At 34.2% G+C, this 26116-nt stretch overlaps 2 protein-coding genes across 2 annotated transcripts; one reads left to right on the top strand and one right to left on the bottom strand.

Moving 5' to 3' along the window:
- Positions 1-291: 291 nt before the first annotated feature.
- Positions 292-672, bottom strand: LOC114288075 (cysteine proteinase inhibitor 1). The gene has a single exon (XM_028231562.2). It carries the CDS (start codon positions 670-672, stop codon positions 292-294), a length of 381 nt encoding a protein of 126 aa, XP_028087363.2.
- A 12152-nt stretch (positions 673-12824) lies between these two features.
- LOC145799570 (uncharacterized) lies at positions 12825-15760 on the top strand. The gene is made up of 4 exons (XM_082889165.1): positions 12825-13016; positions 13563-13846; positions 13977-15132; positions 15545-15760. The coding sequence occupies exons 1-4, from the start codon at positions 12954-12956 to the stop codon at positions 15758-15760; spliced, it is 1719 nt and encodes a 572-aa protein (XP_082745291.1). The 5' UTR covers positions 12825-12953.
- Positions 15761-26116: the final 10356 nt, after the last annotated feature.

Here is a 26116-nt window from a genome sequence, read left to right as displayed (position 1 = left end):
TCTCCAAATTCTCCAACCAAATATAGCATAAGGAGAAATTTAAACTAATTAACTAAATTGCAAAAAGGATTAGAATAATCTCGCCTAATTCACTACATCCAAACAAATATGTCCAAATTAAATACATATTCTACTAGAACAATTATTACAAAAGTAAATAAATAAACATTGCTGAAGACCTGGAACAAGCACCATTTTTTTTTTTTGTTTCCTTTTTATTATCATTAAAATTTGGGTACAGATTTTACAATGTAGCACATTTCATAAAACTCCACGATGGTCACATTAACCCTACAACTTTATGAAGGAAGTAAGGTTCCTATAATTCTCCCAAAGCTTAACCCAAACAATTGCTTCGTACTTGCTGGAAAGCCCACCATCTTTAGCGGCGATGACGAGTCGGTAATTCGTGCCAGAAACAACCTTGGTTTCGCCCCGAACCACTCTCTCTAACACCAACTTCGCATTGGCCTGCTTGTTGTGCCCGCTCACCGCAAACTGCGCTACCTCTTGCACCTCCGCTGCCTTCAGGTTCTTGATCAACAACCAACCGCCCACAGCCCCCGCCGCCTCCTTCCGGCCGTCGTAAGCGGCGGAGCCATCAGAGAGAACAAATGGAACCAGGAGAGTGAGAGTGAGGAGGAGGGGGATAGATTTGGATTTGAGAGTCATTGTTTGTTGTTAAGAGTGTTTGTATGGTAAAAGAGTCTCTTCTGGTTTGGAAATGGCTGATGGGTTTGGTTCGAATTTATAGACGGGGCGGGAGGGAGTGTAACGCGGAGATCATGCACGTGGTGGGTGGTTGTGGCCAGAATTCCGGAATTCGCCTTGATTTAGGGTTTGGAAAGTAACTTTTTAAATGACTTTTTTTTTTTTTTAATGGATATAATACAAATACTGTGATATATTTAAAATGCGATTTGTCCATATGTGATTTCAAAAATTACATTTTGTTTATTGAAAATTTTAATTTTATAATAAATGAAACATTTATTTAATAAATCATTAAATTAATTAATATTTTTTTAATAATGTCAGAAATTTATTTCAATTAATATTTCATGTAATGTTATCATTGTATAGATAAGTAGTTATAAATTTTATTTTTTCAGTTAATTCAGTTAAATAAAAAATTATCTGTTAAATAAAAAATTCTGATAAGAAGTATTTGTAATTTTTCAAACTACGAGGAACAATTCGTATTTTAAGTAAATCTCAAGGGGTGTATTTATAATTTATCCTTTAATTTTTTGATTAAAATATTAAGTGAAATATTTGGAGATAATTTTTTAACTTTTTACTGAAAAAAATAGAGAAAATAACAATGAATATTTAATTTTTTTTTATTGTATTAGTCCGTTCTCAAACACCCCCTCATTATTGTGTGATTTATTATCAATATTTTTATTTTCTACTTTTTCGTGTCTTTTGTTTTCAGTAAATTTTTATATATTATAATTATAGTTTTTAAAATTTTTAATGCATCTAATCTACTCTAAATGAACCTAAATACCTTAAAATAGCCCTTAGTATTGTGATTAGTGTCGAAAAAATATGTATAAAATATATTAAAATGTGTAAATTAATATACAAAAATAGGTAAAATGTCACGTCTCAAAATTTAGACAATTAAATATTAAATTAGGACTAAATCGCAATCAATATTCCGTTATCCAAGTTCTAAGGGTGAAATAAAATCTAAATGTTTTCGTCTTAATCTGGTTTAAGTAAATTTCAATACTCATAAAAATTAAAAGGGATAAAAAAAAATTTAACAAATGCCAACCAAACCATCCATCATAAATTCATAACTATCTAATTCCTCAAACATTAAAATAACAACAAATAGTTAAAACAACTTAAATAATGTAAATTTAAAAAATAACCCATAATGTCAAATTATCAAAATACTAAAGTCATAAAAACAAATTAAATAAATAAACTAATATCAACCTAATCTCAACAAAGCAAAAGAAGTTCAGGAGACACGTCCTACAATTATAGTTATTTCTCATCACCATCGTAGTCCCAACTAATTCTACAAAGAAAGCTTGGTTGCACTCAAACATAACGCATCTGAGATGCCAAGTGATCGTACGAGTTAATATACAAGTATACTGGTGTGAGTACAAGATTTGACACTCATGTGTTTACTAGACACAAATAAAAGTACATTTAATTCGTGTTATGAGACAAGACAAGTAATTCCACAAAAGAGGTAGTTTCCCGAGATATAGTGGCATTTAGTTTCTTGCCCGTACGCAACTAAATATAAATTGAGTATAAAAAAATAAAAATAAAAATAATATGATGGGTCAGTCCTGCGTTAAAAGTTAGTACGATCCACCATTCTGCAAAAAAATAAAGTTAATATAATTTAATTATAAATAAATTACTGAAGGAGAATAAAAAAATGTACCGTGTCATTCTTAAATCATTCGAATTAATCAAAACTCAAAAAAAAAAAAAAAGTTGTATAGTATCAAATTTCCTAAAAGGCAGCGAGAAAGGATTTAGTAAAAACTGAAAAGGTTGAGAGAAAAACTTGATAGAAGAACCTAGACGGAATTCGACTAAAAAACTTGAAGCTGAAAACAAAAAGAAATTGTCCTAAGATGATTTTTTTTAGAAAAGTTAAAAACATGAAAAATGTTTAGAATAATGTTCTACATTATTTTACGGGAAATTAATGAAAATGAGCTCGTTTTGTAGGTTAAAACAACATTTAAAGTCTGTATTGCTAAAATGAATAACAACTATTGTAACTAAGATCATTTGATTACAAGTTCTAATTGATCTTTTTAGTAAAAAGCTAAAATATAAAAGTTGTCTAAAATTACGTATACATGCCTCTGCCCAAATTTCGTAATTTATAGAGATCGTTTACTATTTTTCGAGATGTACAAATCAAAATAATTTAAACTATACTAATAAATTCATATTTAATTCTTTGTATCTTAACTCCACCACCTTAGCCCTTCACTTCCGGCCTACACATATATCCCATGTGTCTCCCGTATACCTAACAATGCTCCAAAGCCAAATTTGCGCAGAGATATTGTCCCGAGTTTGACTCACACTCTCCGGATGGTTAGCATATACGTATTCTCGTAAATTAAAGCACTTGTCTACTCCTGAGAACAAGGCAACAATATATATATACACAACCCTTCATCTACTCATGAGAACAAATATAATAATGCCGAGCCTAAGACATTCAAATAAATCTCATAATCTTTACTTTTTTTTATACACTTTTTCTCACCAATACTCGAATAAAACAACAATTCATTAAGTCATGGTGGAGTATACAAAATTCATTTATGGGTTCTTAATTTATTTTAATTTCATATATTCATGAATGTAATTACAACCATAAAATAAATATATATAAAAGCCCTAAACCTTGTATACAAAACTAACCACAATAGTTGAAATCAATCCACCATCTACATGCAAGTACTAACCAATATCAAATAAATAAATAAAACAACGAAATAAACATAAGTCAAGGAAAGTGGGTTTTGCACTCACCATTACTTTTTGAAGATTAAAGAAATTGTTGGAGAATTAATGAAACCCCTAAAATAAAACTCTCATCCCTTTTGTTTCTCTGTACCTCGCATTTCTCTTTCTCAGAACTCCCCGTCTCTCTTTCTTTTCTTTTTTTTTTTCTTTTTTTTTTCTTTCTCTTCTTAATGATAGGCCCTAATCACAGACTCTCTCTTTCTCAGCTACTACTACTACTGCTACTATAAATTGTATAGACAACCTAGGGTTCCTATATATCTATATAATAAGGCACAAAGCTTTTTGAAAAATGTATCAAAATGTATGTGAGATACATTTTGATCCAATGGTTGAGATCAATTCCAAATATATATCAATGGTTGAGATCAATGGTTGGAGAGAAGCATTTCCCGCCCAACACATTTCTATCTCCCCCATACCCTTTGTCTCCCCCATACCCTCTGTCTTCTTCCCATTCCTACTCTCGGATGAGATGTGAAGCTTGGCTTGGCTGCTGCAGAGTTGATCTTCCCATTCCTACACTTTTTTATATAATGTGAATGAAGCAGATGTATGTCGATCATCAGTCATCAAATACTGCTGCAGAGTTGATCTTCCCATACCATTTTTTTCCCATACCCTCTGTCATCAATACTGCTGCAGAGTTGAGAGAAGCAGATAGTGAGGTGTGTATTGTATATATTGTTATAGCATTTGATGATAGCATTTGATGATAAATTGTATATATTGTATATATTCTATGTCATAATTTGATGATAGCATTTCATAATAGAAGTTTCATTTGCCTTCGGGGGGAAAAAAAAAAAGAAGGAAATAATAGAAGTTTGTGTTGTGATACAAATGGAAATAATAGAAGTTTGTGTTGTCATATATCCGATTCATTTGCATTTGTTTTTTCAGAAAAAGTATGGATAAGAAATACTTTTGAGCTTTTTCAGAAAATGGGTTTGTATGATATAGATGATCACTGGTGGGTTTGTATGATTTGAATGATATAGATGTGTGCCTTCATCAGCCTTTGAATGATATAGATGTGTGCCTTCATCAGCTTTTGAATGATATAGATGATCCACTGGATGATATAGTCTTTTTTCTATGAAAATTCTGCAGAATGGGTTAGGCCCACACTGCTTTTTTGAAAATTCTGCAGAATGTGTTTCCATGTAACTCTTTTCTGGGCCTTTTATTGTCTGAAAATATTTTAAAAAATAACATTAGTAGGGCCTTTTTATGCTCCTCTGACGTGCAATAATGCTTCCTTTTGTATTCTCATCATCTGTGACTCTCTCAGTGTACAGTATTTGAGAATTTTTGGGATCCCAACTTCAGAATAATGTCTGTGATATCGATATTGATATATGCTGGATGATATATTGATATATGCTGGATGATATTGATATATGCTCCAGCTCTGTTCTGAGGGAGATTAAAGGGAAAAATTTCTAGCGTATATGCTAGATTTCAAGGGAGCTTGAAATCTAACATTAGCAGCTCCAGCTCTGTTCTGGGTTCTTAACTGCTGGAGTATTTTAATTTTAATATTTGTCTATATTGATATAACTGCTGGAGTATTTTAGATCTTATTGCAGGTGCATCTTATTATCATTCTTCACTGTTCATTTCTTCCCTGTTTGTGTTTATGTTTATATTGGGTCAATGTATTCCTGTGCATTTTCATGGTAGCTTCTCTTCCATGAATTTCTCTAGAAATATCAATGTTAAATTTATGTTACCTGGGAAATTCATTTTTGTCAGAGGAATCTGGTTGTTAAATGATTGAACAACCAGAAGCAATTCTTCAATTTTTGCATTAGTGCTTTTTCTCAAGCATCAGATTAACCAATCTACTATAATCTCAAGTCTAGAGTAAATTTGATCATTAAAGTATTTAAATACTTTTAGGATACAATTTAAAATTTATAGGATACAATTTTCTATCATAAAATATATTTATGATCATTAATAGGATACAATTTATAGGATACAATTTTCTATCATACAATATATCATAAAATTTATACTTGAGATTTTAAAATTTTCTACAAACAGAGGTGAGATTTTGATCATTAATAGGATACAATTTACAATTTATAGGATACAAAATAGGATACAATAATATATTTAAATACTTTTATATTTTGATCATTAAAAGATAGGACTCCACCATTTCGTTTCATTTACTCCAGACTTGAGATTATAGTAGATTGGTTAATCTGATGCTTTAGTTTATGATTAAGAAAATATTGATTAAGAATATTTTCTTAGTTGATTAAGAACTTCAAACAGAGGTGTTAGAGGTTGAAAAACATATTTTGAAAAACATGATGATGTTTACCGCTGTGACTTTCTATTTTGAAAATGGTCCCCTCGCAGAATGGTGTTAGAGGTTGAAAAATGTGACATATTTGGCACAATGACATCTGGAAAAATGTGAGTTGAAAAACATATTTGGCACATAGTATTTTAATGATTAAGAATAGCATTTTAAGAAAATATGATTAAGAAAATATTTATACGAGCATATATTTTCTTAGTTGATGATTAAGAAAATATTCACATATATTTTCTTATCATCAATGTAAAATATTCACATTAACAGCATATATCATCAATGTAAAATATTTATACTTAATGACTACTAGCATATATCATCCAGAGTGAAGTTCCCCTTGCACCTAATGACTACTCAGTAAAATATTTATACTTAATGACTACTCAGTAAAATATATTTATGATAGAAATATATTAAATTCTTATAATATATTTTTAATGAGTAAAAATGTATGTTATTTTAAGTATGAATGTTCATTTATTTTATTTACTTAGTTTCACATGGTTGCGAAAGTTCATTTATATATATAAGTATGAATGTTCATTTATTTAAGTATGAATGTTCATTTATTTTATTCACTTAGTTTCACATGGCTCCATGTATCTTCTTGCACCCAACAATATCACTTATTTTTTAATTGAAATCAGGAACTTGAACTTGAAACAGGAACTTTGCTCGGCTGCTCGGTTAGTTAATCAGGAACTTGGAGCCATAAAAAATAAAAAGCTCGGCTGCTCGGTTAGTTTATTGCTTTGGTAACGTTTGGGTGCAGCTTCTGTTATTGTTTTGCTTTGATATTGAGCCAACTGTGTTTTCAAAGAATTCTACTCAATGTGTTTACTGAGAAGAATTTTAATTGTCCACTGTTTTCAAAGAATTCTGTTTTCAAAGAATTCTGCTCAATTAGAAGAATTCTGCACAATGTGTTTTCAAAGCAGAATTTCTTATCACCAAAATCACCAAATTCTGCTCAATGTGTTTACTGTCAACTGTTTATCACCAAAATCATAAATTTTGGTTCCGCCAAAAATTCTGCTCAATGGATTTTTTAAATTAGCTTGGTGTTATACACTTGAAAATTGGTTTCAAAAAAGGTTATTGACACATATTTGAAGACATGTTATTGAACTACTTGATGTTATTGAAGACATTTTTCTAATTATTGAACTACTTCATATTTGAAGACATTTTTTAAATTAGTTATATGGGTAATTATGATTTATTATTTCTTTTTTTGGAAAATATATTAACTTTATTATTTTTTAAAATTTATTTTACGTTTTATATTTTGAATTCAATCATACAATTTGCTATTTTATTTTCTAAAACAAAATACTTATATATACACATACACTATATGGGATTCTTTTTAACTTGATATCCTAAATAAGTACAAAAGTTGCCTATCCCTTTAAATCACCACTGCAATGTTGGACACTAGAGATCCCACAACAATAAAATTGAATGAAACTTTTGTGACAACCATGCCACTCATATATCTATATTTATTACACAAAAAAATTTAAAAAATTGTATATAAAATTAGGTAGGAAATTAATGAAAATGTGCAGCACGAGAGAGCATACTTCAGTTCAGTGGTTTGACCTTTTGCTTGGTTTAGTTCAGCCTCTTGAATGTGTTCAACACTCCAAAAAGAAAAAAAAAAAAAGTTGTGGAGAATCCAAGCCCCCTTTTGGCTTTAGAGATGATTTTTTTATGACTCAAAATTATTGGTTTGAGATATCATATTCAAAAGAAACTTGATGATATATTTTACTGAGTGCTTTGATTTTTCTATGTTTGTTATTTAAAATGAAATTCAGTGCTCTCAAAAAAAATAGATGATCTTCACAAATCATGTGAATCTGTGAATCTAAGTGCCTTGGATTTTTTAATATTAGGTGCATTATATAAAAAGATTCTGTATATACAAATTGTGCATAAATTCAATTTTAAAAAATTTGGTTTGTTTGTTTACTTAATCATCAACAAAGAAATTATTAGGTGTTTACAATTTTTTTTAGGGTTTACTTAATCATCGACTAAGAAATTATTCTGTCAGGGTTTATAATTTTTTTTTTACTTGCTCTTATATTTTGATTTGCAGTATTGGTGAACATTAAAAATCTTATATGTTTATTTCTTAATTTGCATTAACATTAGGGAGAGTTGTTATTTATTTGAGTTTTGTAGATCATGTAATACAAGCAAAAATGTTACAAGTTATTTAAGAAAAAAAAAATAATATATTTTTAATCTTAAAATTATTTACATCGTGCCTTCTGTCGATTTTGATTAAACATAGTGCCTTCTCTCATAACTATTAAACATTGAGGAAATGTGTCTCTCATCACCAAATTTCTGTCAATTTTTAATCAGAATTATTGTCAATTTTTTTAATAAAAAAAACATTAAACAGAAATTGGTTTGCTATTAAAAAAAAAAAAAGGTTATACACATTGTGTTTACTGTCAACTGTGTATAATAGTTGGTTTGTTAATTATTTAAAAAACATCATGTCAACCAAATTTCTATCAATTTTGATTAAACATTAACCAGAATTATTGTGAACCAAATTTCTCTCAGAACTATTAAACATTGAGGAAATGTCTCTCATCACCAAATTTCTGTCAATTTTTAATTAGAATTATTGCCAATTTTTTTAATCAAAAAAAACATTAAGCAGAAATTATTTTTTCATCAAAGAATTACTGTCAATTATTTGAACTATTAAGCACAAATTTGGTCCTTACACATAAGGTTGGTCTCAAAATTATTTGGCTATTATACACAAGAAAAACGTAATAGATCCAAAATTTTCACTAAATCAAGGATGAACAAATCTTTTTACCAAATCTCCAATAATAATACTTTTAATCTTTTCTGATAAAATTTTAAAATAGAGTATGGATAGGAGATGGTTTTCTTTCATAAAAAATAGTATAGATAGGAGATGGTTTTTAGGATAAGTTTGGAATTTTTTTGAAAAGATTTGAAGAAGACCATGAGAGCAACGATTGGAGTATTCGTATCAGATCAAACTTTTAATCAAATTTTTACTCAAATTTGATGAACATAGAGAGAGAGAGAGAGAGAGAGAGAGAGAGAGAGAGAGAGTAAGTTAAGTAATTTACTAATCATAACCATCATGGTTTGGTTGTCCTGACTCCTTTACTTAGTTATGTAATGATATCTTTTGATGTAATATGGGCTTCTATTCTCCCTTTTATTTATTTATTCCTTCCAAAATAAAAACCTAGGCTTAGGCGCCCATAGGATTGTCTGACAAAAAGGCATTATTCATTTCTATTCAACTTACTAAACCATCAAGCACATCACTAATCACTGGAATGCTCAGTTGAAGAACTCTACATGCTCAATTTTATTTTTCAAAAATAGATGCAATCAACCATGATTTAGTGGGTCACACATGTATGCAAGATGATAAATATTGGCACCTTTTTAAAGGATGATAAATATTTTTCATAATTTTTTTTAATATCTAGAGCTCCTAATTAAAAGAAAAATTTCAAAGACTTGGCATTTTAACATTTATGTGTAATATGGCAAGAGAGTTTATGTTTTCTTTTTTCTTTTTTTGGCACCTTTTTAAAGGAGTATAGTATTCTATGTTGTATTTCAAAAAAATCTGTTGAATGTATATATGTGTATATTACTTTAGTTGTCTTTATGAAAAAAAATGTATTAAACTTACAAGTATTTAACTTAACACAAGTATTTAACATTATTTGTTTTGCTTTGAATCAAATTCACCAAGTATTTAACTTAACCCACAAAAATGTATTCAACATTTTATTATAAAAAAAATAAAAATAAAAATTGTACCATTCAAATATAATATATTTGTTGTGTGATTCTAAAAAGAAAGTGATTGTTTTTTTTTCATTTAATTTTTTTTTTGAAAGACTTGGCATTTTAACATTTATGTGTAATATGGCAAGAGATTTATGTTCCTTTTTTTTCACATTTTTAAGGGAGTATAATATTATATGTTGCATTTCAAAAATTCAGGTCAATGCATATGTGTGTATTATTTTAGTTGCTTGATGAAATAATTATTCATTATTGCTTATAAAATGGCTTTCTTATGTGGTGAATTTTTTTTTTTGGCATAAATTTATGTTTGGACTTTCCAAATCATAAATGGTGAACTTCAAAATATTTATGATTATAATGGGTGTTAATTTTGGTTTTAATTTCATCTCTATAAAATTGAAGTCAGTTAAGAAAGAGAAAAGTTTAAATTCGGACAATTATTGTGCTCGAGTTTTAATTTATCATTTTAATTTTAATGTGATTGTTAAAAAACATCTATTCTAAATGCTGGGTTGACTCAGAAAATGTGAGTTTGATTATGGGTTTCGCAAAGAATGTAGAGAGACAGAGTGGGAGAGGGAAGGGACTGTTTGTTTGGAGCTATTTAAAAAGAAAGTAAGGGTGATTTATTTAGTTGATCTTCCTGCAACAAAAAAATTAAACTAACACTCAGAAAAATTTATTTAACATTCAAATGTAATATTTATTTGCTGTGTGATTCTAATGTACAGATGATAAATATTTTTCATTTAATTATTTTGTGAATATCTACAGTTCCTAATTAAAAGAAAAATATGAAAGACTTGGCATTTTAACATTTATGCGTAATATGGCAAGAGAGTTTATTTATTTTTATTTTTAAAGGGAATATAATATTCTATGTTGTATTTTAAAAATTCTGGTCAATCCTTATATGTGTGCGTATTACTTTAGTTGTCTTCATGAAAAAAAATGTATTAAACTTACAAGTATTTAACTTAACGCAAGTATTTAACATAATCCGTTTTGTTTTTAATCAAATTCACCGAGTATTTAACTTAATCCAAAAAAATGTATTTAACATTTTGTTATAAAAAAAAAAAAAAATTGTACCATTCTAAACAGAGAAGGCACGTGCCTCTGATATCTGTTGACCTTTTTCTTTTTCTTAGAAGTTTATATTTTTATTTATTTCTTTTCCTCTTGATTGTAACCCGTTAAGTATTTTCTATTCCTGGTAGTTATTTATTTAAATAAAATTTTGAATTTTATTATTCGAATTTTAAATAACATTTCATTTAAATAACATTTCATTTTAAATGTTATTTGAATTTTATTTAAATAACATTTCATTTCCAATTTTTTGCTAATTGCTAATTTTATTATTGCTATTTTTTTGTTTCTTTGTGTCTAAAATTATATAACCAAACATTTTTAGGCTGAAGTACAACAGTTATGAACAATATCACTATTTTTGGTCAAGTAAGTTTTTTTTCTTCTTTTTTCTCTTCATATAAATTTAAGTACCTCTCTTATAAATTTAAGTACAACAGTTATGGACAATATCACTATTCTAATTATTTTTTTTCCTCATACTTTATAGGTGGATGGGGACTTACACCGAACCGTAATATCACCTCCCTTTACTAATTTTCTTATTTATGTGTATAAAGTTTTATTTATCATTCTAAAATTTTTGTATGTATAGGTTCGATTTCTTTAAGAAAGAAATGTTAATGTTGTTATTCGCAATAAGCGTGACCTTAATACTATTCGCATTCATGAGGTAAGCCTAAAAGTCGCTTCAACATTGGACATGTATTTTCTTATCATTTTAAAAATAATTTATAAATATATTCTACTTATTTTTTACAGGCAAAGGCAAAGGAAAAAGACAAGGCAATATCAAAGGAAACAAAAAAAGCTATTCCTTGTGGCAAAGGAAAGGAAAATGCACATCCCATGGTATGGTTTCTCAACAATTTTTAAAAGTTTCTTTTTCGAATATTATATAGATTTTTTTAGGAATTGCATAGTGTCATATACTATTTTTTATGTACATTTTTCAAAAGTTTCTTTTTCAAAAATTTATTCAATTCTTTTTATTGAATGTGAAATGTTTTTCTGAAGCATGTTAAAGTAAGCATTTGTACAACATGCTAATGCATTTGTATAAACATTAATTTGAATTTTTAATATGTTTGTCTATTTGTATGATAAAAATATGTTGCATTGAGACAATATGTTGCATCTACAACATAGCATAATAAAAATAAAATAGAAGAAAACGAAAAAGGAAAATAAGAAGAAAGAACAATTATGTGATGAAAAGGAAACTACATAATATAATTTTTTTTAATTTTTATTTTTCTTATAAGAAGTTCTTAAGGAAAGAAGAAAAAGACAAAAATGCATTTTAATACAACAGAAACAACAAGAAGAGAGAAAAGGAAAGTACAAGACATTACATGCTAATATTCACATTTTACGTACCCAATGATTTAATATTTACCTTTTCAACGTACATTTTGTAAAGAGATGGGTAGTGTCTTAAAATCAATAAGTGCGTGCATAGTGAGTTTGCAGTTTTGTGTTTTCAAATTATTTTTCCCTTCCTTTTTAAATTTCATAAATACATGCATTGGTTCTTATATGACTAACAACTTAACCGAGTGAAGAGGAAAAGTTAGTTAAAAGAAAGAAAAATTACATGATGAAAGGGAAGCAAGTTAGTTAATCTTCACATTTTATGCACATTCTTATATAATATTCTCATTTTAGGCACACAATGAGAATGTGTTATCAAAAGCTGCATTGGCCCAACGTGCACGGCGAGAACGTGAAAAAAATCAAAAGCCATGTTCTGCATACCAATTAGGACAACGCCTGCGACGAGAACGAGAAAGAGAAAGATCGAAGGAATGTATTAACCCAAGACAACCTTCTTTAACACCAAATTGGTAAAAAGAAAAAGAATCTTTTACCCAAGACAATTTTGAATTTTTTACTCTTACTATTACCACTTTATTATATAGATTTTAATTTGTTCACAATCTATTTCTGTAGGCCTCCTCCTACAACTCCATGTAGAAATGTTGGTGTGGTCATCCGTGATGAGCACGACTTTAACGTTATCCGTGTTCGTGCGGTAAGTACAAAATCAAGTCAAACATTGTATGTATTTTATTTATATAAGATTATATAAGATTTTTTTTAATCTTTTCAATATTTTATTTATATTTGTTAGGCAAAAGATAAAGAAAAGGTCAACCCAATGTCTAAAGGAAAAGAAAAGATGGCTCCTTCCGGCAAGAGAATGACAAATGCATGTCAAGTGGTATATATTCTTTTTTAAAAATATGATGCAAAACTAATCAAAATTTTGATAGTTAAAATATATGAGTGTGTAAAATGAATTTATTGTTTTATGTTGTTTTTGTAGAATGATTGTAATATTTTTTCCTGTAACTTGCTATTATTTGTATGTATTTTTCAAATTTATTTATTCTTATTTTGCATGGATACATGTGCATTTATAATGTACCATCCATAAGTTGCTACTTATATAAAGAGAATAGGAAAAAAGAAACGAAGAAATAAAGAAAAAATATATAAAGAAAGGAGAAACTAAATAAGATAGGTTTTTAATTCTTATTTAATATACAAAATAGAAAACAAAGAAAGGGAAAGGGAAAGTGAAGAAATAAGAAGATAGAAAGGGAAGAAATAAGAAAAAAAGAAATAAAGATAACACTATTAAAGGTATAAAACAAATAAAATATAAAACAAAATTAAGAGAAAGGGAAGAAATAAGAAGATAGTTTCATTTTAAACACAAAATATTCACATTGTTTGCTTCAATGATAAAATATTTTCTTTTTAGGCACAAAATGATAATATAATATCAAAAGCTGCATTGGCCCAACGGGCACGGCGAGAGCGTGAAAAAATTGAATTTCAATGCTTGCAACGAGAGCAAGAGGGATTAGAAGAATGTGTTCAAATAAGACAACGTTCTTTAACACCAATTCGTCGCGATCGCACTCACTTGGAGTGGGAAACAATAACTGAAGATTCTCAGTCGGCACAAAAACGAACAATGGTTACCTATCATCAGACATGTTCGTTTTCTATGCCAAGCACATCTTCAAATTCACAAAGGAATCGGTAAATTACTGTGTCTACTCCTATAAATCGATTTCTTCAAGCACATCTTCAGATCCTCACATCTTCAATACATACTTTTACTCATACCGTTTTGTTTTACAGAATTTTATTTATACACAAATATTTGTAGGTCTACTCCTATAAATCGATTTCTTCAACAAGATCTATGTACTGATGATGAATTAGAAGATCTACCTACGAGTATATCAATTGGCGCCCGGGCACACAAAGATTCTTGCCGCCATTATCTTGGCAAGATGGATGTATTATGTCCTTATTGTTCAGCCTTACATTGGATGGATGAAAAATTGACAAAATCATCTATAAAGCGTCCCTTATTCGGAACTTGCTGTTTGGAAGGGAAGATTAGGCTACCTTTACTTATTACACCCCCTCCACCACTTCAGGCATTGTATGATGGGAATAATGATCAATCAAAATCCTTTCGAAGTTATACTCGAGTGTACAATGCAGCCAATGCTTTTACGAGTCTTGGTGCTACATTGGATCCTAGAGTACTCAGTGGAAGGGGCCCCACATCATTCACAATTCATGGGGAATTGCGACATCGAACAGGATCACTACAACCACATCCAGGGCAGGATGCGAGTTATGCTCAGCTGTATATCTATGACCCTTATTCAGCTTTAGAAATTCGTAATCGTAGAAATCCTAACTTGAGAAGGGATGTTCTCAAAACTATTCAGGATAGTTTGTTGCAAGTCAATGCATTTGTAGATAAATATCGCCAGGCTCATGCCATTTTACATCAATTAGACTCGGCAGGACACAATCTACCTGCTCATCTTCATTACAGTTCAACAACTGATCGACGTCGGTATAACCTACCAACTACAGATGAGATTGCAATTGTAATACCAGGTGATGGAACAGAGGTAAATGGAATGAGAGATATTATTTTACATTTCCGAGGAAATAATGAGTTGATGCAAATTAATGAATGTCACCCAGCATACTTGCCATTACATTATGTTCTATTATTTCCATATGGTGAGCTTGGATGGGAACCTGAGTTGAAATTGTGGAATGTTCAGTATGATCGACCTTCAATTGGTCGACTTACTCAAATGAATTTTTATAGTTATCGTTTGTTTGAACGACCCACAGAGTATTCAACAATTTTGAGAGGTGGGAAACTATTTCAAGAGTTTTTGGTAGATGCTTGGGCTGCAACTGAGCAAAATCGATTGACATACTACAAGCTTAATCAAGGGAAACTTCGGGCTGAGCTTTACCAAGAGTTGTCAGATATGGATCCAGATTATGTGCGACCTGGACAAATTGGTCAAAGGTTTGTTTTGCCATCTTCATTTACTGGTAGTCCTAGACATATGTTTGAAATCTTTCAAGATTCAATGGCTATCACACGATACAACCAACACCCAGGTATTTTTCTTACCATGACTGCAAATCCCAATTGGCCAGAAATTACTTCAGCATTATTACCATATCAAAAACCTATTGATCGTCCTGATTTAATTGCCCGTGTTTTTGAGTTGAAGAGAAAATGTTTGATGAAGGAGATAGAAACAAATAAAGTGTTTGGAAATAAAGTTGCACATGTTTTTACAATTGAATTTCAAAAACGAGGCCTCCCTCATATGCATGCACTTTTATTTCTCAAGGGCCCAGACAAAATTCGGACATGTGCTCAAGTAGACAAATTGGTGTGTGCAGAATTTCCAGACCCAAAAGACGATCCAATGCTTTTTGAAACTATCAAATGTTGTATGGTACATGGACCATGTGGTGCTCGAAATCTGCAAGCACCATGTATGGAAAATGGTAGATGCACTAAGAGATACCCTCGAGCTTTCACAGAAACAACAACTATGGATCAAGATGGGTACCCTATCTATCGTCGTCGCAATAATGGTCAAGTACATACTGTAAGAGGGCAAGAAGTTGATAACAGGGATGTCGTACCATACAATGCATATCTTTCAAAACTTTTCAACTGTCATATAAATGTGGAAGTTTGTGCCGGAATGAGATGTGTCAAGTATATACATAAGTACATTTATAAGGGTTATGATCGTACAACGATGGTGTTAGGAATGATAAATGAGATTCAACAATATCTCGATGCAAGGTATATTGGACCTCCAGAAGCTGCTTGGCGAATATTTGGTCATCCTTTGCATGCGGAGATGCCAACAGTTGTACGATTGGCACTTCATTTACCTGGAATGCATCGTGTTGTTTTTTACCCAGAAGAGTCATTACAAACGATTCAATCTAGAGCTGGTCAACAAATGTCAACTCTTACTGGCTTCTTTACATATTGTGCTGCCAGTGAAGATGAATGTCCATTCACTTATCAAGAATTTCCACAACATTTTGTCTGGCTCAAGTCAGAAAAGAGATGGAAATCAAGAGAAAGGGGTTATGCAATTGGTAGAATGTACTTTGCTAGCCCTAATTGTGGTGAAAGATTTTATCTACGTTTGTTACTAACTGTTGTCAAAGGACCAAAGTCGTTTCAGTCTTTACGCACAGTCGATAATGTTGTGCATGATATATTTAAATTAGCATGTATTGCAAGGGGGCTTTTAGAAGATGATGAAGAATGGATACAATGCTTGAAAGAGGCTGTAGTCATAAAAACTGGATATCAATTGAGAAGATTGTTTAGTATTATTCTCACTCAGTGCTCTCCACTAAATCCATATGCATTATGGAATCAATTTTCAACGCATATATGTGATGATCTTGCACATAAGATTTGTACATTGTTTGTCATTTCTAAACCAACTGAGGCTCAAATTGAAGATTATGGTCTCCATCTTTTGAATCAAATGCTCATGAATCAGGCAAAAGTTTAATTGACTTCCCACCCATGCCACAACCTACTGCAAATTGGAGTGCAGTAGTTGGTAATCGATTGATAGTTGAACATCAACAACTGCAGAGTGAGGCAGAACATGCAGATCCACAAATTACTATTGATTGTCTCAATAATGGACAACGGAATGCTTATAATACAATCACTTCTTCAGTTTTTCAAAATAAAGGAACTGTTTTCTTTCTGAATGGGGGTGCAGGAACATGGAAAACATTTCTATACAATACGATTGCATTAAAATGTCGTAGCCTTGGGCATATCGTTGTTACTGTGGCTTCGTCTGGAATTGCATCACTGTTACTGGTAGGAGGTCGCACTGCACATTCAACATTTTCCATTCCGTTAGATGTCTTGGAAAATTCACTTTGTGGGTTTAGCAAACAATCATTACAAGCTGAGTTATTTAGAGAAACAAAACTCATAATTTGGGATGAAGTTCCTATGCAACATAGACATTGTGTTGAGGCGGTTGATCGTACATTGAGGGACATTTGTGATAGTGAAAAGCCATTTGGGGGTATTACTGTTGTTCTTGGAGGAGACTTTCGACAAATCTTACCAGTTATACCCAAAGGAGTTCGTGAGCAAATTGTGAATGCATCATTAAGACACTCTGTTCTATGGAAGCATATATATATCTTGACTTTGGATTTGAATATGCGCTTGAATCATGAAGGCCATGAAAATGCTAATTTTGCAAATTTCTTGATGGAGGTAACACTACTTTAACCTGTATTATATAGATTTTAAATTAATAAATTGTGTTTACACTTACTCTTTTATTGATTTCACTTTTTTTTAGATTGGGACCAATCCTCAAGAAATCGTTAACCTTCCATCAACAATACACAAATGTCAAGATTTGAATGAATTACTCTCTACAGTTTATCCACAATTGAATATGATAGAGACGTCAACCCCAACATTTTTAACTGAACGCACAATTCTATCTGCGCGTAACGATGATGTCAGTGACATTAATACTACTGCGTTGAATATCTTTCCAGGGAGATTATATACTTATCTTGCAGCAGATAAAATGTCTGAAGATAATGAAATTGATCCTACCATTACAAATAGATATCCTAATGAATATTTAAATTCATTGGATCCTCTTGGGTTGCCAACTTTTAAGTTAGAGTTGAAAGTGGGTTGTCCTATAATATTGTTAAGAAACATTGCACCGAAAGATGGACTATGTAATGGTACAAGATTGATGGTTACTAGGTGCGGCACTCGCATAATTGAAGCTCAAATTTTAACTGGAGAAAAGTTTGGCAATTTGGCATTCATACCAAGGATATCTTTGACACCATCTTCTTCAGAAATGCCTTTCCAAATGACAAGACGTCAATTTCCAGTCTGATTGGCATATGCCTTGACCATTAATAAATCTCAAGGACAATCTGTGAAATTTGTTGGGGTTGATTTGCGTATACCAGTGTTTAGCCATGGGCAATTATATGTGGCATTGTCTAGATGTACATCATTTGATCGTATAAGTATTCTCCCTCCTAAAGATAATTTGGATTCTACTACAAATATTGTTTATCCTGAAGTGTTGCTGTAGTACTCTATGCAGATTAAATGACGTTTTATTAGAAGGTAACCACGTAGATTTATTTCTGTTGATTATATAACTTTTTAAAAAATTTCAATTTAATAATAATTTGAAATTTGGACTTTTGTAGGATTGGACCGAAAAATCTATGGAGCTTAAAAGGAGAAATACGACTACCTTGCTTCGATGGGGATGTAATAAGGTAATTTCAATCTGAAAATATTTTGACATGTATATTTCCAACACATGTACTAATCTATATTTTTTTTGTTTTCACAAATTACCAGATTGTTGTGCATATTCCTCATTGGGGATACATAAAAGTTGATACAAAGACTTTTTGGAAAGTAATGAGGAGGAAGTTTGGGCAAACGCATATTTGAAGACATGTTATTGACACATCTTTTGTAAAGCATACATATTTTTGGTGTATGACAATATAATTTTTTGTGTATGACATGTTAGTGACACATCTTTTGTAAAGCTTTAACCCACTTTTTGTAAAGTTTTAACCTACTCTTTTGGTGTATGACAGTATAACTTTATTTCTATTTTTTGTTCAGTGTTTACACTTTTTTTTACTGCCTTTTATATTTTGATATGCAATATAACTTTAAATCTTAAATGTTTGTTTCTTAATTTGCATTAAGATTAGGGAGAGTTGTCATTTTATTTGAGTTTTGTAGAGCGTGTAATACAAGCAAAATATTTCAATATATTTTTTCAGTATCTTTATCAAAAAATGACATAAACTGTATAAATTTCAACATAATACGTATAAATTATAACTGCATTTTAATTTTAAAATTATTTACACCGTGCCTTTAGGCACGGGCATACGCTAGTATATATATATATATATCTAAACAAAAAGGGTCTAACTTATTATTATCTTTTGTTTTATTTTATTTTCACTCTCCATTAATTTAAATAAAATATCACTATTACTAGATCAAAATACACTAACTAATTTCTCCTCTCTATATATATTTTTTTAATAATAAATGTTACCTCTAAATTAAAGACTTTCAACATAAATCTGTTTTAGGTTTAAAATTAATAATAATAAATAATGACTTAAGAAAATTTAAGGTCGCTCAATATACACACATCAAAAGAATATATTTGCCGAACTTTCTCTCCCAATCCCCTTGATTAAAACTGCCCCCAACTTGAGTGGCGAAAATGTCGTCCATAGTTTTTGCAACAACTGTGAGCACTTGCTCTTTGTTCAGTCCCTCGGCTTTCAAAGCCTTAACAGCGAACAGGAGATGTTCATGGGGATCCATGCCTGCCCCTACCTTGTTCTTTCCACTCACCTCCACTTTGCCAAGGGATTGGCCTTCCTCAAATGCGGCCCGTCCCAAGATCGAGGAGCCTTTTGACATGAAGTTCCCGGTATGTGGTGTGGTCGATGATGGAGCCAATGTCCCGGAGGCCAGATCTGTCACGGTTCTTTGAAGATCTTTAATCATTCCCATCAACTCAGAAGTAGTGGGTTCACAGGTTTGAGATTGTTGAGGTTCAGGTGCATCCATCATGCATAAGTCCATGCTTTCTGGAATGAACACCTTAGGCTTGGGTAGATGGGCTGGGGTGATGTATATGCTGGGGTTGAAGGTGGATGGTAGTGTATGAATGAGGTTGAGATGGGGAGGTGATGAATCAGTACTAACCTGAGGTCTTTTTGGTGGAGCTAGGGTCTCTTCGTCAATAAGATCCTGAATCTTATGACGGAGGCGGATGCAACAGTTCGTATCATGACCGTGTTGTTGATGATAGGCACAGTATTTAGCGGGGTCATATCTTGGTGGAAGAGGATTTGGAAGGGGTTGGGGTTCTAGGAGTTCTAGGTGCCCTTCTTCTTGCAGCTTTTTCAAAGCTTGGGAGAGACTCATGTAAAGAGGATGGAATTTTCGGGCTTGGGGCCGAGTTGAAGTGGTTGGTTTTTGGTCATTGAAGGAAGTGGTGATAGTGTCTACTTCTGAGAATTTCGTAGCTGTGCTACCATTGGTAGTAGCATTGGAACTGCGAGCAACATTCCTCTTCGAAGGCTCATTATCTTCTGCAAAGATCCCTTGTCTGATGGCATCCTCGATTTGAACCCCCATTTCATGAAGGGCTGGAAAGGTAAACAGAGGTAGAACGACAATCTTTTGCAGCAACTTGCCATGCAGATTCCGAACAATCATCCTGATCTGATCTTTGTCGGAAGGCCTTGTAGTCATCATTGAGGCCTTTGCTCTCCATCTTGTCACGAACTCTGAGAAACCCTCTTTTGGCTCTTGGCGGGTGACTTCGAGATCACGAGTCGTGACCTCGATCTGTGTGTTGTAAGAGTATTGAGCAATAAAGGCTTCAGCCAGCCCTTCCCAGTTCTGTTTCACAGAGTTCTCCAATTTTGCATACCAGATTGCGGCTATCCCAGATAGGGTTCGGCCAAATAGTGACAATTTCTGGGCTGTGGTCAAACCCATTGTCCTCAAGATATCAGAAAACAGTTGGAGGTGCACCATTGGGTCTTCAGAGCCATCAAATCGATCGATATACGACATTTTAAACCGCTCTGGCAAGGTCACCACTGAGTCGGTATAACCATCCTCTATATCAGGAATAGAGCGGGCCCCCTGAGACTTTTTGAAAAATTTCCTAAGCTTGCTCACTTTCAATGCTGTGGGGTCCGTCTCAAACTCAAAGGGGGAGTTTAGCAAGTTGGTGGGTGTTTTAGACAGCTGGGGTAGCACCAGGGGCGGAGCTGGCTTGCCTGGAATGTTCGTATCATCCTGGACGTGGGTTGCCTACCCGAGTATGGGAACTCTTGGTGGGGGAGGAGCCTGGTGTGAGGTAGATACTCTAGTTTCCTGCTCTAACCTGGCAATTGTCTCTGCCTGTTGGGCTATGACTATGGCCTGTTGCTTGGTGAATTCCGCTTGACGGACAACATCTTGCTGCATGGCTTTCATACTATCTTGGAGTTGGCGCACCATCTCTTCCAGACCCGACATATTGTCCTGATCTAACTGAGCAACTGGTATACCTGTGTCTACAGTAGGCTCAGAAATCTCAACCTGGCTGTTCAAAGACCACTGAGCTGGTAGCTGCTGTACTGGTGATCTGTGCCTGACCGACCTTTTCACTCTGCCTCTGGTAAAGGAACACTGATTGCCTTTGAACTGAATCTCTGACCCGACAAAGTCTATCAATCACAAGTTCGGTGTACCTGGGGGATATTGGAGCCCTCTGAAGCTATGGTTCCTAGACTACCTAGTAAAAGAGAAAACATGCAGCATCTCAGCCCGATTTCACGATAACCCATATGAGCAGAGCTGAATGACTGTGCCTCCTACAGAATTCTGCCCAAAATTCTGCCAGTAAACTGATACCCTTTGGTAAGCTGAATCCTAAAGTACTAAACTGGTGCCCGCAGGCCTGATGCCCAAACTACTAAACTGATGCCCGCAAGCCTGATGTCCAAACTTGTAGACTGATACATGCATTCCTATAGAGACGCACTCTAAAAGCACATAGCAGATAAGTGAGAGCCAAAACACCCCTATGTTGGGGTAAGGTTTCCCTGTCCTATTTTGTCAGGAGCTAGGGTTTCACTACGCACGCAGCGGTTTCAAACAACCTAAATTGGGTAAGCAACCTGTCCTAGTTTGTAATGGTCACTATGGATCCGAATATGCGCTAGGTCGAATGGTCAAAAAGGGTGCCCCGGTAAAACCGGGGTTTGTGTTCCCATACTGGCAGAGCCTATAACTGGTCAGCCTTATGGTCATGCCTTGACAAGACAAGCCTCCGGCAAACCGTTCAGGAATAGCAGATGGCAAACACAGTGTCCTAGGCGCACCAATGCAAATGCAATGCAAAGAAACATATAAGTGTAGTAAAAAACAGACATCATGAGTTCGAGTCAAGTTCTCTAATTCCCCAGCAGAGTCGCCAGAAACTGTAGACGTCCCCGAACGCCCCGGGAGGGTGAGTCCCCCCTCCCCCGCGGTTCTGTTCATATTGGGCTCACTACAGTTCAGGACTCTCAAATTGTCACGGTTCTAAATCTGAACCAAAGAGTCCAAATCCGGCAAATCGTTTTGAGAAAACAGATTTTGAAAGAAGTGCCAAACATGGACTGCTTTGCCAGATACAGAGTCGCCACCTAAATGTTTTATTTTGGGAAAATTTAGGAAACCCTGACTCGTTTGCCTAAGGCCACGTGTCCGTCATCACCAAAGTTGCCTCAGCTCGAGAACTTGGGTACGATTGGGGAAGGTCACTTCGAGAGCACCCCCGCTCGCCCGATCAAAGATCGGCCTCTACTAACCATGATATCTATTTTTGAAAACATTATGCATTCTTATTCTGGTTATTAGCCTAGATTTACTATGTGATGCGCACAACATACAAGTATAGACTGGATCGCTTGAATTGGAACAAAACATTTCATGTTTGTTTATTTGAAAATGGTTTGATGGTGCTACTCGCAAGTAGGCTAAGACGCGGATTTGCCACCCTCGGGTGGGCTTAGAAAACATGATTTTGCCACTATCTAGTGGGCTTAAAACTCACAGTGAATGAATTGTTCCAATCCAAATAACCCAACCTTCACCCACAGGCATTTAGGCAGTTATATCACATAAGCACATAGCCTCATGGTAAGCATGCTATCATGGCAGTCACTCACACGCATGCAAGGATGCTAAAGCATAAAAACTTACCGAGTACTCCAAGCCAAAACAGAAGCTAATTAGAAATCCATGCATGATCCTAACTATACAGAAATGCCTAATGCAACACATGCAAAATGCAACTAAGATAGGCTCGGCTATTCTAAAGATGGCATATGAAATGCTACAGCTAACATGTATTCAACTTGGAATTGAACTACAAATGCAATTAGTATGATGCGCCGAGCTCGGTGCATGCAAGAGAGATGAATGAATGCAAACATGCTATCATACTGTATGCTAATTGAAACATGCCCTAATCTAACCATCATAAGTGGGTAAATAAAAGGGAGAAAGACGTGGGGTTGGAAGACATACATCACACACACGCACACTTATTACAGCATTGCCCTCGCGCAGAGGGTCCGAATAAATAATATACAGTCCCAAATGAATAATTACAGTCCAAATATGTACAAAACCCTAATTAATTAACAAATTAAATTAGGAAAGCAATAAATTGGCATGCAAGCCAGGGACTGCCTCAAATCTGCTCCGGATGATGAATGATGCATGCTCCGGTTGCCTTTGTCGGAAAATCCCTTGTGATGCCCCGGTTTGCCTCTGTTTGCAATTGTTCTTGGAATGCGTGCCAAGCTCCGGAAGGATGCCGATTTCTGATTTGCTGCAACAGAGAGCAACAAAGGGGCATGGCAAAGTATTTTCACATATGTATGCATGACTACTCTTCGGGGAGTGTAGTCCTCGATCCTCGTGCCACCAATCACGCATATCGATGCATGATGGTCGAGGAGTCGAATTGCACGACTCAATATGAAATGAATGCACATATAAACACAACAAGACCTAAACTCCATCATGGATAATCCGGAGTGTCGGTGACTGGGAATTGAGACACGTTCCGTCACTAGAAGTACGAAACGTCCCTCGTTTCCCGTGCTCGGGCTAACTCCTATCCCAAACACAATGCAATATGCATGACATGCATGAATGCAACTAATATACAACCTAGCATGCACAATGCTATGAGATGGCATACACAATGCACGATGTAACAAGGCATACACAATACTCTAACATACAACCTAGCATACGCAATGCTATGAATCGAAATGGCATACACAATGCACAATGGACTTACACCAACAAGAGTGGACCTCAGCCACACTCACATCAGTAGCCGTGAGATGAAAAATGAGACTCTCGAAATACGTGCACGCATGCACGCAAACCGAGGACCGAACCTAAGGCAACAAATGCCACTCTACCAAAGCATGGCAAGGCATGGAATATGGTATGCAAACATGTGAATTTCAGCGCTGAAATGTGATACAAAACAGCCCCGAAACATGGAAACATGGCACCCGATGCATGGAATGAAACCCGAAATTCGAAACTAGGCACATAGAATGACTTACAGCTATACAAAGCATGCATTATTTGATCATGAAGTATGAAGAGAGATGAAATACAGTCCCAAAACATGCATATTTCCAGTTTATAACAAGTCTCAAAAATGAACACAAATAGGGCTAAGCTATCATGCGAAAACGGCCCTAAAAGAGAGATTAAACACAAAGGGACAGAAGCTGGCCCCAAATGGAAACGATCCCTTCAACAAAGTTGAATAGGGGCTCAAAACAAGGCACTTTACAGTTTACATCAAGCCACGAAAATAATCACAAATAAGGCCAAACTACTATGCAAGAAAAGGCCTAAAAGAGGGGTAAAGAGACAAGTGGTAGCTACTATTCTCAAACAGAGGAGATCCCTTCAACAATGTTGAAGAGGGGCTCAAAACAAGATATTTCACAGTTTATGGAAAAGTCCAAAACAACTCACAAATAGGCCTAAAATACTATGCAAAAAATTGGCCTAAAAGAGAGTTTAAGAGGCAAGTGGTAGTAGGAGACCCCAAACAACAGAAGGTCCTTGATCAAACATGAAAAGGAGCTCAAAATATGGCTATTTACAGTTTGGGTTGGAGCCCAAAAATGCTTGCAAGCAAGGCTTATGAATGAAGCAAGAAAAGACTAGTTTAGGGGAAAAGAAGAACTCACCCTTGAAGAGCAGCAAACTAGCAGCTTTTGGATCAAATTTGTGAGCTTCCAACCTCTTCAAATGTCCTCCAAAGTGCTAGAATAGAGTGTAGAGGTGTGGTGCTATGGGTTGTAGGGTAAAAGTGTCCAAAAAATTAGGGTTTTGGAGCTTGGATGAGAGAGATATGGAAGTTGTATGTATAATGCCCTAACTAAGTTTTGTAACCCTCAGAAATAAAGGGGAGAGGCTGGTTATATAGAGGGAGAGGGGTGGAGAAAAGGGGGGGAAAATGAATTCAAATTTCCCCCCAAAAGGGAAGACCTTCGGACAGTGGGTCAAATGCAGAATAGCTGGCATAGCTGGAACACACTCAGGAGGGCAAAAATGGCCGGCTAGCTCAAAAGGGCCAAAGTGGTCTGCCGGCCAGGAAAGGTGGCCGGCCGACCAGTTCAGGTGGCCGGCCGACCAGGTCAAAAGGGTCAAAGTGGTCGGCCACCCACTAGGATGAAGCCCCAGAAGTTAACTTTCCAATGTAGCAAACCTTGCATCAAAATTCCTTCTGTGCAAAAAGTTATGCCAGTTTTCGTGAAGCCACGCAGATTCGGTCCAAACGGACTTCAACCAACCATATCTCCCCCACCCGAACTTGTCCTTAGGAGATTCTTGAGTGAAAAATGAAGCCCCGAAAGTAAGCTTTCCAATGGTGGTAACCTCATATCTTAAATCTAAATATGCAAAGAGTTATGCTCGTTTCGGTGACGCCGCGCAGTGTTTTCCTCCTTCCCGGATTCATGCTGAATCACTTTTGACCAAAAAAAGCTGGTTTTTCAGAAAAATTGCTGGCCTCCCACTTTCATACAACCTTTCTAACAACAAAAATAAGGTCTCCACCAAAAATGAACCCAAATCTATTCAAAACAAAGGTTCGGGGGCCAAAACACGCGGTCTGGGGGCCCGAAAACTGACTGTTAAGCATCGGAGGTGGCGTTTGACCACGAAGTTGGTCTCTCGGACCCCAGTGTCCCTCAAAAGGGAGGAAATAAGATGTATGCCAAAAATCAGAGCAAACGGAGGTGGTTAAGCGGTCCCGAACCGAGGCACACGGTCGTCGGCTC

The sequence above is a fragment of the Camellia sinensis genome, chromosome 9 (genome assembly GCF_055761805.1).
Source record: "Camellia sinensis isolate YWXY chromosome 9, ASM5576180v1, whole genome shotgun sequence".
Lineage (NCBI taxonomy): Eukaryota > Viridiplantae > Streptophyta > Magnoliopsida > Ericales > Theaceae > Camellia > Camellia sinensis.
Note: the sequence above shows the minus strand (reverse complement) of the source record. Positions and strands in the feature narration are given on the sequence as shown.